At 33.4% G+C, this 14,540-nt stretch overlaps 1 protein-coding gene across 1 annotated transcript in view; it reads left to right on the top strand.

The window, feature by feature from the left end:
- The window catches only part of MDN1 (midasin AAA ATPase 1), a 179,374-nt gene that overhangs the window by 59,412 nt on the left and 105,422 nt on the right, over window positions 1–14,540 (top strand). Inside the window, exons 21-29 of the mRNA XM_031964521.1 lie at window positions 1,152–1,299; window positions 2,424–2,534; window positions 5,006–5,157; window positions 8,718–8,896; window positions 9,713–9,921; window positions 10,128–10,274; window positions 11,538–11,679; window positions 12,966–13,100; window positions 13,196–13,334. Of these exons, the coding sequence (XP_031820381.1) occupies window positions 1,152–1,299; window positions 2,424–2,534; window positions 5,006–5,157; window positions 8,718–8,896; window positions 9,713–9,921; window positions 10,128–10,274; window positions 11,538–11,679; window positions 12,966–13,100; window positions 13,196–13,334 (1,362 nt within the window). The remainder of the gene's footprint in view (window positions 1–1,151; window positions 1,300–2,423; window positions 2,535–5,005; window positions 5,158–8,717; window positions 8,897–9,712; window positions 9,922–10,127; window positions 10,275–11,537; window positions 11,680–12,965; window positions 13,101–13,195; window positions 13,335–14,540) is intronic.

The following is a 14,540-nucleotide window of genomic DNA, read 5'->3' on the forward strand; positions in this document are numbered from 1 at the left end:
CAGTGAGAAAATTGCCTTTACCAATGCGAATTCGGCATTTCTCAACAATTTATAGTTTGAGAGAAGTGATCAAGATTTGAATGAGTTTCTTAGAATCACACAACCATTTTGTTTCAGAAATGGGACCTGAATTCATGTCTTTCAGGTCCAGAGCTAGCCTAGTTTTGTCCTTGTACTATATGCTGTCTTTCATGCTTTGTGCATAGTGAGAACTTAATGCATGTTTGCTTAATTGAATATATGTAGAAATATGATATGGTATCTGTAATTATGAGGTCTGGGACCTGTTCTTGGCTATTATTGACTTGTTCTGGAACATAAATTTTTTTATCTTTCCTTGCCTCTATTAAGCTGACTTAAACCAGCTAAAAATTCAAGGATGGTGGTAGTGGTGGTGGTGATAATAGTAGCAGTAGTAGTATTAGTAGTACTAATGCCTGCTATTGGGGTATTTCATAAAATATTATCAAATCTTTATCAGTGCTCTAAAACTATAAATTGTTGAAGTGCCAAATTTGCATTGGAGGAAGTAATTGATATGTTTGTAGTGAATTTAAATGCTTTACCACAACTTGGAGCTTCAAATCCTTCCTTGGATATTTACTAGGTAAAGCTTGACCCCAAAGTTTAGTTGTTTGTTTGTTGTTGTTTTGCAAACTGTAGGTTCAAAGTAAATTGCTAAAAAAACCAAACTTTTTTTGTACTCTAATAGCTCTCTCTTCTCATCTCAGAAGGAGCTGAGCCTCCCTTATTTGATCATTAGAGTAGACTCTCACGACATTATAATTTCTTCTTCTTTTTACATCGCTTTATTTATATTGCTTGGCTTAAAGGATTTTCCTTCCAGGAGAAGTGTGTGTATTTGATCAAGACAGTCAAATTTGTATTTATTTTAAAATTGAAAATAGTTGGCTTTGGTATTCTCATAGGTTTTTCTTATTTGGTACCATCTACCCAGCAGATTGGATTCTAGATCATTGAATACTGTAGTTTCAAAGTTTGTAGATTTTAATGTTTAGCAGAAATAGTGGTACATGTCTCAGGTGTAAGTTGTATTTAAGTAGAAGAAAAACTTATCTCAGTGGAATAGTTTTTTGTTTAGAAATTAAAGACTAGCACAATTATAACCACTTATTAATCCTTTTTTGTAGCTTCTACATAGCTGTGCGAAAGGAATCCATGAACAAGTTGGTGGATGGGACAGGCCACAGACCTCATTACAGCCTTCGCACCCTCTGCAGAGCCCTGAGATTTGCTGCTTCCAATCCTTGTCACAACATCCAGCGCTCCCTGTATGAGGTGAGATTAACTTTTACTTGCTGTCTGAATTTGTGGAAGAGAAGTGAGTGTGAAAAAGACTTTTAGAAGTAGAAAAAGTATTTGTATTTTTAAAAAAATTATAAAGCTAGATTATAAGCTTATATATAGCTTATATAAATCATAAGCTAAATAATGCAACACAACAATTATTTATCTAAAAAGAATATCAAATTCATATGTAGTGACAAGAATTCTAAAATAATTAGTTTTTTGAAAGGTGTATTATATAAACGTTTTGCAAATGGTATCTTATTTGCTTGAGATCTTTGTGCTCATTATTTGATTTTGTTGATTATCTTCTATATAGATAATATCTGTGTGTACTACTATTATGATACTTTTTGTGCCTTGAGAGGACAATATATATATATATATATATATATAGTTTTTTTTTTTTTTTGTAACTTAACTATATTATTTCATTTAGTCAAAGTTGAATGCCTAGAAATTTCCTTTTGACTATTTTCTACCACCTTACCATATTTTAAATGTTTGTGTAGAAACTTTGCAACTTGAGTAAAGAGACAGAATTTTAGGTGTTTAGTCATTGATTCAGTGTGATTCTTATTTTCTTGTTTAGTCAAGGCATTTTTTTCTTGTGAACACAAGGGAAGAAATTAACACAGACCTGTTATTGTCAAATTTTTCCCTAATGTGGGAAAAGGGGTGCCTTTGGAATAACAAAATATAACAAAAAATAACAAAATAACAAAAATCCCATTAAGATATTATTTAAGATGACTAAGATAGTGAAGATATACGATTAAAGAAGTATGAAATGTAACTATTAAGGAACAGATGAAACAATAAACATAATTGATGAAAGTAACTTAACTTTGCTGATTTATAAAATTCTCTCCTTGTTCTGCTTGAAGGTAGTAACAGACTGCCTTTAGGAAGACCTAGTTCTTCAAATTAACAATATCTAGGCTGCTCATATAACTTTTCAGGTAATGCCAAGCTTTGTAGTAAAATGGTTTGATCTGAATTTTGATTGCCCATTTCCTAAAAATAAATGACCTGTAATTGCAAAATAATTATTATTTTGAAATAGATTTACAAAGTCAAAATAAATGTTTGTTTTTTTTTCTTTTTTTTTAAAGGGCTTTTGCTTGGGTTTCCTTACACAACTTGACAGGGCATCACACCCTATAGTTCAGAAACTCATTTGTCAGCATGTTATATCCAGCAACATTAAAAGTCTCCTTAAGCAGGTATGTTCATTTTGGCTGTTTAGACCAATATTAGAGATGCTTTCATATCAGAATTTTAAATTAATTTCACATGGATAAATTGGACAAATGAAAGACTATTATTAAAATCCTGAATCCTGGCAACCAAATGAGTTTAAGTATAAAATTGAAGTGCTTGGGTAATACAAGAGCCTTGTAGTGTGTATGCTCTTCAAGTATAGAAACGGTATTTTATTTTCTAGATATTGCTATCTTGCCACACTTAACTCCACAGGGAGGAAGGCAATGATCAGGGATGAGATTTCATTGGCATACTTTCAGTGAGGATGTTTCTACCAGCAGTGTTGATTGGCATCTTCTCACAATTTATAGTTTTACAAAGTTGCCTGGCAAAATGAGAGATTTTGAGAGAGACCCAAGGTCATATAGCCTTTACAATGCAGAGCAGGCTTTTGTGTGAGGAGGCTTCCTGAGTGAAATCAACTGTAAGCTGCTCCATGTGGCTGCCTCTCTGCACATAGTAGGTGCTTAGTACAAATTCATTCAATTGATTTACTTGTTAATGAATATTCTAGTTATTAACAGTTGTCAATTATTGATGAAATCTCATTAAGAAAATCTATTTTCTGTAATTTTAATGACAGTAATTTTTGTGGTTTTTGATGGTTAATTAAAAGGCTGTTCTTTGTTTTCTAACACTCATCTTGAGATGATTTAAATTGAACAGAGAGAGACCTAGGGGGGAAAAATAGTGCAACAAATAGTGAGCTGACCATGGACTCTGGAAGACCTTTGCTCACTTCTGGCATTTGTTGGAGGGTTGACTCGGGGTTATTAATGCCTATTACCGCTCTCAAACTCTGACATTGCAGAGTAGGCTGTTTTGTGCTGTAGTCAGTGGTCCTGGGCCCAGCTTCTTGAATGTATGAGATATAATGCTTTCAGAGAGGGCCTTTTAATCTTTGGACTCTTTGTTTTTGCCATGCCCTGATGATAGTCTTCTGAAATCTTGTATGTTATATTTAGTAATACGTTGAAGTCATCTGAAATCTGAGTTGATTGTTAAATGTTTTTCATTGGCAAACTCTGCAAATTAAGGCTTAATTTATTGTTTTGATGATGTATGGCAGTAAATTTTTATCAATTACCTACTATGTGCCAATTGTTTAGTTGTTTTAGTTATTTCAATGGTGTCTGGCTCTTCATGACCCCATTTGGGGTATTCTTGGCAAAAGTACTGGAGTGGTTTGGCATTTCCTTCTCCATCTCATTTTATACTGGAAGAACTTAGGCAGACAAGAGTTAAATGACTTGCCCATGGCCACACCGCTAGTATCAGAGGCCAGATTTGAATTCAGAAAGATGAGGCTTCCTAATTTAAGGGCTGACACTCTATCCATTATGCCATCTAGTTGCCCACACACCTACTTTGTGCCAGACTCTATGCTAAATGCTAGAGATACAAATAAGAAAAAGATAATCTCTGCCTTCTTCAGGGAGGTTACAGTCCAGCAGGCTTGTATGGACATGATGAAAGGAATATGGAATTGAAATCAAAAGAAGCTGTAGATGGCAAATAAAGAACTGAGTCAGGTTTTGAGACCTCTATAAAGGGAAATTTTGCTCTGTCCTCCTATCATTTAAACAGATGTTGAGACAGTGGGGAAATAGTGTAATGGGGTGTGAGTTGTAAAACTGATGGAATCTCCAAAATGAGATTATTCTGGGAGGAAGAGGTAGGGATAACATGATGAGTTGAAACTAGGCAGAACAGTTGGTGGCAAATGTTGACTGTCTAGACTTAAGAAAGTGATGTAGATGTATTTCAGCATATTTAATATGTATTGGACTACCTGCCAGCTAGGGGAGGGAGTGGGGAGAGAGTGGGGAAAATTTGGAACAAAAGGTTTTGCAAGGGTCAGTGTTGGAAAAATTACCAATGCATATGCTTTGCAAATAAATAAATTATTTAAAAAAAAGAAAGTGATGTAGAAAATATTAATAATGCAGATTAAATTTAAAAATATATCATGCTATGTCCTTCAGAGTTCCAGTTATTGGACATCTATCAGGACAGAATTAGAATATTTTTATTGGGGTATCTCTTAAATATCTCTCAGAGAGCTTCCTTATGTGCTTGTTGAAGAGAATTTTGGAGGTTCTGATTTCTTATAAGACACTGACTTAAAATAATTGCATATCTTGGATACTTTTGTTAGGAAAGAAGACAATCTAATCAAATAATATTGTAAAACTATTTTGGGCCAACTATATTCTCAAACATTTAATAGTTTATGCTTAAATTCTTTCATTTTGTAAGCAGTCATTTCCTTGTTGAAAATATCAGAAGAAAAAAAAATACCATAAGGAACTAGCTTTCTAGAGAAGTTTCTTTTATTTTTTTTTTCTTTTTCCTGTCTTGATCTGTCCTTACTTGAAAAGTAAGAATGGGTTTCTGATGGTGTGTTTTTTTTGTAATGTATATCTTTCAGCCCATTCCAGAACCTAAAGGAGGTCGGCTTATCCAGATTGAAGGATACTGGATTTCAGTGGGAGATAAGGAACCCACAATAGATGAAACATATATACTCACTCCTTCTGTTAAACTTAACTTAAGAGATATTGTCAGAGTCGTCTCTGCAGGGTATGGTGATTTATTTTACTTCGTTATATGTTGTTTCAGGAAGTGTACGATTTGACAATTTGAGACAAAAAATTTCATGTATATATTTTTTAACTTCTTGAAATATATTTTTATAGAGTGCAGTCTTCCTGCTAAATCCCCCTTACTCTTACCCCCATCCTCACTTCATTTTGTATCATTTCATATAAGTTTTTCTAGGTTTTTCTGAAACCATTCCTTTCATCATTTCTTTATAGCACAACAGCATTATAACACATTCATGTACCATAATTTATTTAGGCATTCCATAGTGAGGGACATCCTTTCAATTTTCATTTCTTTGTAACCATGAAAAGCTTCTATAAATATTTTCGTACATATTGTATTCAATAAACACCAAAATTCAGGCTCTCTAAATTACTAAGACAGCAGAGAAAAAAAAATATGTGACTTCCTCATTGTGATATACATGGAGTTGGTTCTGGACTTTTGAAAATTTTGCTAGATAGAACAGAAGTCTCTGATAGGTCCTACAAGACTAGAAAACTTTTATCTGACTGCCAATCCTATCTAAGCTTGGAGAAGTTCATCACTCAGTATTGAGTCATACTGTTAATATTAAGAGATTTTTTTTTTTTTTTAATTTAATAGCCTTTTATTTACAGGATATATACATGGGTAACTTTACAGCATTAACAATTGCCAAACCTCTTGTTCCAATTTTTCACCTATTACCCCCCCCCTCCCCTAAATGGCAGGATGACCAGTAGATGTTAAATATATTAAAATATAACTTAGATACACAATAAGTATACATGACCAATATTAAGAGATCTTAAAAGTCATCTAATTTTGCAGATGAAGAAAGAGGAGATCAGTGGAATTAAAGTGACTTGCCCAGAGACATATAATAGGAAGACCTAGTCTTGAGATTTCATTTTAGAAATTCTTGACTCAGAGACATTGCTGTTTTCACTCTGGGGCCAAAGCAACCAAAATCATTTATTCAACTATTGAAGAGCTAGGATCTGTCCGGGGGGTGGGGGCTGACAGGGTGGGGGGCAGAGAGAAAGGAGGCACCTCATATTAATGAATGGCTGCTCTTTTGAAGTGTTTGAAATGTGATTAAAGTTTAAATTTTAAATTAAATTGAATTTTAGTAAAGTGGCAAATTGATTTCTTCTGTACTGATTTTCTATCTACTTCTGATCTCTTCCCTGTCTGTGTCAAATTTGGTTGTCGTTGTTGGTTTCTTAAAATAAAGACATGGTCAGTGTGGCAGTCCTAGAATCTCTTAGTATAGTTCTTAATACTTAAACCTTAGAACTGCGCTAGGACTTTTGAAAAACCATGTATATTACTTTTACTAAGGTGTCTTTGCTTTACATTACTCTGTATTTTTTTTTTGCAGTTTTTTTTTTTCCATTCACATTTGTAACTTTTCTATGATGTAGTATTCTGGAGATTTGCACTTACTTCATGCAACTTCCGTTTCCCAGTAACAGGGCAAGTTGTTGTCAGGTTTTTTCCTACAAAAAATTTTATATAGATGGGTCTTTTCTCTCTTTTACTAAACAAATTATATTGCTTCAGTGATTTAGTAGAATAAGACAGCGCAGTGCAATGTTAAAGAAATTCTGGTTTTTAAATAGTAAGGTGCTAAGTTCAAAGCCTGAGCCTACAGGTTACTATGTATGTTATTAAAGGGAAGTTATCCTAATCTCTCTGGGCTTCATTTTCTGTGGCCCCAAAATGAGATAGAAATGCTCCTTAAGAGTTTTTTTTAGCATTGTCTAAGATCTGGTATGGTCCTATTTCTTTACAGCCCTTCTTTCATTGAATTTTATCAGTAGATATTTTTGACAAATTTGGTATAAGAAAAACATTTTATCATTGTTTTAATATTTTTTCCTGATTTACTTAAGAATTTTAACAGTTTTCTAAGTAGTTATTATCAGATTGATATTTCCTTTAAAAATGTTGTTCTGGGGTCATTTTTTTTTTTTCCATTGAGGAATAAGGATGATTTTTGCTTAATCAGTTTTAGTTTGTTGCTTTCAAAATTCCAGCTGTCAGATTTTTATCAGCTATATTTAATAGAAAGTGGTTTTTTTCCCAGCTTAATATCTCTTTATTTGGGGAATATATCTTTTTGTAATAAAACTCATTTTGCTTTTATATTATCTACTTTATTTCCAGTAATATATTTCTTTTGTTTCATAGTTTAAAAATTCTCTCCATGCTTAAACTTTATTTTTCCCTAATTTTTACTTATTTTCCTTTACTCATCGATCCAGTTGGAATTGATTGTAACATGTAGTGTGAAATGTATATGTAAGATTATTTTTTTTCTTTACACTTATTTTTCCAATTTTTATTGTTTTATTACTTAGTATTTTATAATTCTTGGGTTTTTTTTTTTTTTAACTAATCTCCTATTTATACTAAGTAAGCTTTATTTTTCTAAGTTTTTCATTCTAATTCAATTCAGTGAATTGTTTTTCTTAAAATATTTTTTTTTCTTCTTTCATCCTTTTTCCTATTCCCTTTCATCCTATTCCTATCACCATTCTTAACAGTATTCTTATTCCTTCCTAATTGTCTTGGTGATTTTTTTCCCCCTCTTTTGTATAAAGTTTTTTTGAATGCTAATTAAAAAAAGTTTGAGATGAATTTTCAACCAAGATGAAGCTTGGCCAACTCTACTATAAGCAATAGCACTGGAATAAAACAGTCTAGATTAAACTATTTGCCCTAAAACCAAATTGTATGGAAGGAATACTAGCATTCTCATCCCCATTTTTATCAGTGAACTAATATTAGTAGCAAATGTTCCCTGGCACTCTTAGTCCACCTTATCTCCTGGTAATTAGTTCTTTCAGCTCCATTGTCTTAGGTACTTTTGTTTGACTTAAGTCATAATAAAAAGACAAAATTCTATCCCTTTGATTTTCATTTAGGAATAAGAAAAGAAAATTAAAGAATTTTTATTGCTCCGAGTTGCAGTGTACATTGTTAGCATCTCTAATTATGTGTTTGTATTTAAAGAATAAATCCTCTTTTATTCTCCATCATGAGACAATTTGTTTAAGAAATAAAAGCATATGCAATTTTGTTTTTTCTTCTCAAGTTATTTTTACCCTCTTTCTAAATCTGATCTTTCTTGTGCAGCAAGATAAATATATAAATATGTATACATATATTGTATTAACATATACTTTAACACATTTAACATGTATTGGTCTATCTGCCATCTAGGGAATGGGGTGGGAGGAACGATGGGAAAAGTTGGAACACAAGGTTTTGTAAGGGTAATGCTGAAAAATTACCCATTTGAAATAAAAGCATTGTTTAGTTCCTCCATATGAATGTTTTTTCATTCAACAACTCTTTAACCTTGCTATAAGTCTTATTATATTCCCAGAATTTAGGGGATTAGATGTTACCTATCTTATATAAAGAAAATCAAATCATAAATGTGTTTGAATAAAGAAAATAGTTGCCTATCCCTTTAAAAAAAATTTGTATTTTAAACTATAAAAATAAAAACATTTTTTGTTTAAATGATTCTTCTTTTAAAGAACCTACCCCGTGCTGATTCAGGGAGAGACATCTGTTGGTAAAACTAGCCTAATTCGCTGGCTGGCTGCAGCAAGTGGGAATCACTGTGTGCGGATTAACAACCATGAGCATACTGATATTCAGGAGTATATTGGTTGCTACACATCGGATGCCTCAGGGAAGCTAGTATTTAAAGAAGGTAGGATTGACAGTCTATGTAATGTGTTTAGGTCTTTATTTATATGATTTAATGACACATTTAATTCTCTGAGCCTGAGTGAAGGTGATGTGATAATTTCTGAAAATAAGGGTAGTTTTTGTTTTTGTTGTTTTGGCAAAGCAGGTAGGGTTAAGTGACTTGCTCAAGGTCACACAGGTATTAAGTGTCAAGTATCTGGGAATGGATTTAAACTCATGTCCTCTTGACTCCAGGGCTGGTACTCTGTCTGGTGGGCCATATAAATATTTACAGAAGTCTTCTTTTTAAAGTATCCTTCCCTGAATTTTAAGGGGATCTATCTAGAAAGTCTAGGGAACCACCCATCCTTTCTCTAATCAGAATTTATTAAGTATCTTCTGTATGCCAATGTACTAGACGTTGGGGATATAAATAGTAACCAAAACAGTCTTGCCCTTAAGGCAATCTCCCATTGGGCACCATTAACCATTGCTGTGGTAGAGCTCCAGACTATGTCAGTGCTGCAGGGCAGCTTAATTTCAACAGGCATTGTGTTTGACTTTCTTTTTCCCAGAAATAAATTGAGGGAAGGGAAGAAAGTTTGTACAATTGACTGATTGAAATGCATTAAGATGACAAGGTTAAGAATGAAGCATACATAGTTCACTAAAATGAAAGAGGCAGCAGAGACTATTCTCAGAAACACTTAAATTTAGAACTAACCGTGTAGCAAAGTAATAATTGTCTACTTTGAACTTTTTTTGTAACTAATTTTATGTTAAAATCATGAGAAATATCTTTTAAATGATGATTTTTCTTTTTTTTTTTCCTTATAAGGTGTCCTTATTGATGCTATGAAAAAAGGCTACTGGATTATTTTAGATGAATTGAATCTGGCTCCCACAGATGTGTTGGAAGCATTGAATAGGCTCCTGGATGATAACCGGGAATTGCTTATAACAGAAACTCAAGAAGTTGTCAAAGCACATCCTCGCTTCATGCTTTTTGCCACCCAGAACCCCCCTGGCCTCTATGGGGGTCGAAAGGTTTGTGTGGCTTGTCTTTTGTTGTTTCTTTTAATCATTTCTTTCTGTGAGTACTCTTTTTCTAGGCTGAATTTTCTTATCTAAAGAATAGGAAGGGTTTTTTCCTTCTTATTCTTCCTGTCCTTGTCATGCATGAACTGTTGTTTAGAAGATTGAATGGGCAAAAAGTAACTTTTTTCCTTCATGCTGCTCTCTATCTCTTCTAGGTGCTCTCTCGAGCCTTTCGAAATCGTTTTGTGGAATTGCATTTTGATGAATTGCCTAGCACTGAGCTGGAAACCATATTGCATAAACGTTGTAGTTTGCCACCTTCTTATTGTAATAAGTTGGTTAAGGTTATGCAGGACTTACAGGTATTGAACTTCAATTTTTTTTAATTAAAAATTTAAAGGTTATTTTTATACCAAAGTTATCTCTCAGTGAAGTCCTGAATTCCCCTTATTTGATCTTTGGTTCAGAACCCAGCCCTTAAAGTTATTTCTTGTTTAACCTTAGGATAGTTATTTAATCTCTTTGACACCCCAGTTTTCTTATGTTTAAAATGATGGTGTGGAATTTGATGATCTCTAACATACCACACATCTTTAAATTTGTGATCGATTAAGATTTGCAACATTTATTCCTCACAGTTTCCTACCTCTCTGTGATGAGAAGGAAAATGATTATTTATAATATATTGAAAAGTTTGTTTTGGAAATGTTTCTCAAATATGCCCGTTTCACATCGGAATGAATGTCAGATTGGATAAAAGTAACAACTGTTAGATGAGGCAAAAGGTATTTGCTAAATGCTTACTATGTGCCAAGTATTGTGATATGTGGTTGATGATATAAGTATAATAAAAAAAGAAAGATAATTGCTATCCTGAGTCCATTTTCATGTTCATATTTTATAAATGAGAGCTTAAAAGGGAGGGAAAGGAGAAAGAAGTGAGAGAGAACTTAGGGTTGAAATCTAGAAAATCAGAAGCATAGCTAGGAGGATTGGCCCCTCTCCAAAATCGAAGAAACTCCAACAGAAAATCATCTGCAGGAAATGGGGACTGGCATAACAGGGGGATGTTCCAGAGTGGAAAGATGAAAGAGTTGTTTCAGGGTGAGGAGACCCTAAATGCTGAGGGAAGTTCTGGGATAAGATTACAGTTGAAGTGTGTTGGAAGTTTGAAACATTTTTAAGGAGGGCCATGAAGCTAGTAACCCTGGGGTTTTAACTTGTTTTTTTAAAGTGTGTCCTAAAGTTCTCTAGGTACCTTAAGAATCTTTGGTCTTCAATTTTTGAATTTATATTTTACTTTTCTAGGTTATTAAAAACATTCCCATTAAAGTATCACTTCAGAAACTTTCTGATAATTATCATTGTCATTCCATATTTTTCAGTATTGTTGGATTAACCTCTGATTCTAAACTGTTAGGATGCAGTTCAAAAATGAATAGTGACCCAGAGTAGTCAAAAATGAAATAACATTTTCTGATTTGTCATTCAACTTTGCTTGGTAGAATGAATTTTTGTTAAAAGTTTTGAAGATTTGGGGGATTTTTACCTGTTTATCTTAACAATTATAAATATGTAGTTCTGTGAATTTGGTAATATTTTTCTTAATTTGGTTACTTTGGTAGTCCTATCGTAGAGGCTCTTCTTTGTTTGCTGGAAAGCAAGGCTTCATTACTCTTCGTGATCTTTTCCGATGGGCTGAACGGTACAAATTAGTTGAACAGCCGGAGAAGGAGTATGATTGGCTTCAACATCTAGCAAATGATGGTATGCTTTTGTTGTTGTCTTTAAATTTGCAAAATTGGGTGCTTGTATTTTTTCTTAAAATTTTAATAAAACATAATGCAATCGACATTGCCAATATCTTCATATGTATATTAATTTAAATGCAGTAGTGTATAATAACAGTTTTTTAATAAATCCCTCATAAATCTTCATGAAAATTTATTTTTCATTCTCATTCACTTTTTCTGTTATGTAGTGGTAATTATTGGACACTTAATTCTTTGTGCTCTTTTTTCTTTTCCTCGATAGCATTTTATTTTTCCAATTACATATAAAAATAGTTTTCAACATTGCAGAATTCTTCTGCTGCCCTCCCATAGCTCCTTTCCAACCTTCCCAAGACAGCAAGCAATCTAATATAGGTTATATACATACAATCATTTTAAACTTATTTCCATATTAATCATGATGTGACAAAAATCAGAACAAAAGAAAAAAAACACAAGAAAGAAAAAGAAAATCAAAAACAAAAGATGAAAATAGTATTCTTTACTCCATATTCAATCTCTGTAGTTCTCTCTCTGAATGCGGATGGTATTTGCCATCCCAAGTCTATTGGAATCGTCCTGGATTACTGTATTGCTAAAAGAGCTAAGTTTGTTATATTTGATTATCATATAATCTTGTTGTTACTGTGTACACTATTTTCTTGGTTCTGCTCACTTCATTTAGCATCACTTCTGTAAGTCTTTCCAGGCCTTTCTGAAATCAGCCTGCTCATTATTTTTTATAGAACAATAATAGTCCATTACCTTCATATAACATAACGTATTTAGCCATTCTCCAATTGGTGGGCATCCATTCAATTTTCAATTCCTTACCACCACAAAAAGAGCTGCTGCAAACATTTTTGTACATGTAGGTCCTTTTCCTTTATGATCTCTGTTTACATACTCTGCTTTTTTTCTTTTGCATAATTTTGTAAGAGTCCTTTCAGATGTCTCTCTATTCTTGTGGGCATTAATTACTTTATAATATATCAAAACACTAATATTGATGCTTTCTTTTGGATTAAATAAACAATACTTTACATTTTGAAAAGGAGTCAGGAAGACTTACAGTTGAATTCTATTAAAGATCTAAGTGATTGACCTACTGTCTCACAATTATTGTATTTCCTTATTGGTAAAATAAGGGGGTTATACTGGGAGGCTTCTAGTCCATTCCTTAAACTATGATTGCATAAAACTTGAATGGAAGGTATAAAGTGAGGGGAATGAAGCATTTGCTTACTCTTACTGTGACATTTCCTCTGGGTTTATTTCCAGGTTATATGCTTTTGGCTGGTCGAGTTAGGAAGCAAGAGGAAGTAGATGTTATACAGGAAGTGCTAAACAAACATTTCAAAAAGAAGTGTTGTCCACAGGCCCTTTTCTCAGAAGAAAGTGTCCAGAAATTACTGGGTAAGTGGAGAGGTAATGCTAGAGAAAGTGTCTTAAATTGTCAAGAGACAAAACTTCCTTAACATAATTTTTTTTTTTTTTTTTTAATTTTGTAGGGAAATTTTCTTCCCAGTTATCCATATTGAAGTCCAAGTTCAGTCACATTGTGTGGACTGAAGATATGAGGAGGTTGGCTGTTCTGGCAGGAAGGGCATTAGAGTTTGGAGAACCTGTGCTACTGGTGGGAGATACTGGGTAAAAGTCTATGATTCTTTGAAAATTGCTGTTGTAGGTCTTGAGATTGTAATGGTATATTATTGGATTACAGCTGCAGGGTTCTGGGTCCTCAGAAGTTACTTATTTGAAATTATCCTTATTAATTTTTTGAGTGACATTGTGGCAAAATAGTAGAGCGTTAGAATTGAATTTAATAGAAGATCTGAATTAAAGATCTTTTTCTGACACATACCAAGCATGGCATTTAGCTTTTGGATGCTCTGGGCAATTCTCTAAGATTCTGAATTTACAGGGCAGTTGACAATCTGCGTCCATAGAAGGAGTTTCTTCACCTGTACCAATTCCCTATGTCAGTGAAATTACAGTTCTCTTTTTTTCTTCTTCCTCTCTTTTTATGAAAAATAAAACTTTATTTTTGACATAACTAAAAATTTTCTTTTAGTTATGTAATTGATATGTCTTTAAAATTCTTTTTTTTTAATCATAAGATTCACATGAAGAAGTGCCATTTCTTTTTTTCCATTTCACCAATTTTATTTTATTTTTTTAAGAGAGCTATTTTTTTTTTCTGATTCAATAATTCTGTTTTTCAGGGAGTTGATTTCTTTATCCACTGTATCTGTTAATGAGTAGGATGACTTATCCAGACCCTCTTGTCAAGCTTCCCTTTCCTTTCCCCATTTTTCTTCTAGCTCTCTTAGGAGAACCTTTTTAATTTCTTCTATGAGAGTCTTGTGTGGTGGGGACCAAATCAATCCCCCTTTGGGGTGTCATCTAGAGACAATATGTTTTTAGTCTCCTCAGGGTTTGAAGTCTGCTCTCTATCAGTATAGAAGCTATCTATCACAGGGGTCCTCAAACTTTTTAAATAGGGGGCCAGTTCACTGTCCCTCAGATTGGAGGGCCAGACTATAGTAAAAACAAAACGTTTGTTTTGTGGGCCTTTAAATAAAGAAACTTCATAGCCCTGGGTAAGGGGGATAAACATTCTCAGCTGCCGCATCTGACCCACGGCCATAGTTTGAGGACACCTGATCTATAGTTAGAGCTCACTTTAACTTTTTACTCATTTTGACAAAAAAGAAACAAAGAAAACAAAACAAAACAAAACAAAAAAACCAAGTGCAGTCTGCTTTTTGGGCAGTATGGTATTACCAAGCTTCCTCTACAGACAACAGGAAGCAGCAGTGAAGCAGCAGTGGGACAGCAATGGCTGCGCTGTGT

This window comes from Sarcophilus harrisii, chromosome 4 (genome assembly GCF_902635505.1).
Source record: "Sarcophilus harrisii chromosome 4, mSarHar1.11, whole genome shotgun sequence".
NCBI classification, from domain to species: domain Eukaryota; kingdom Metazoa; phylum Chordata; class Mammalia; order Dasyuromorphia; family Dasyuridae; genus Sarcophilus; species Sarcophilus harrisii.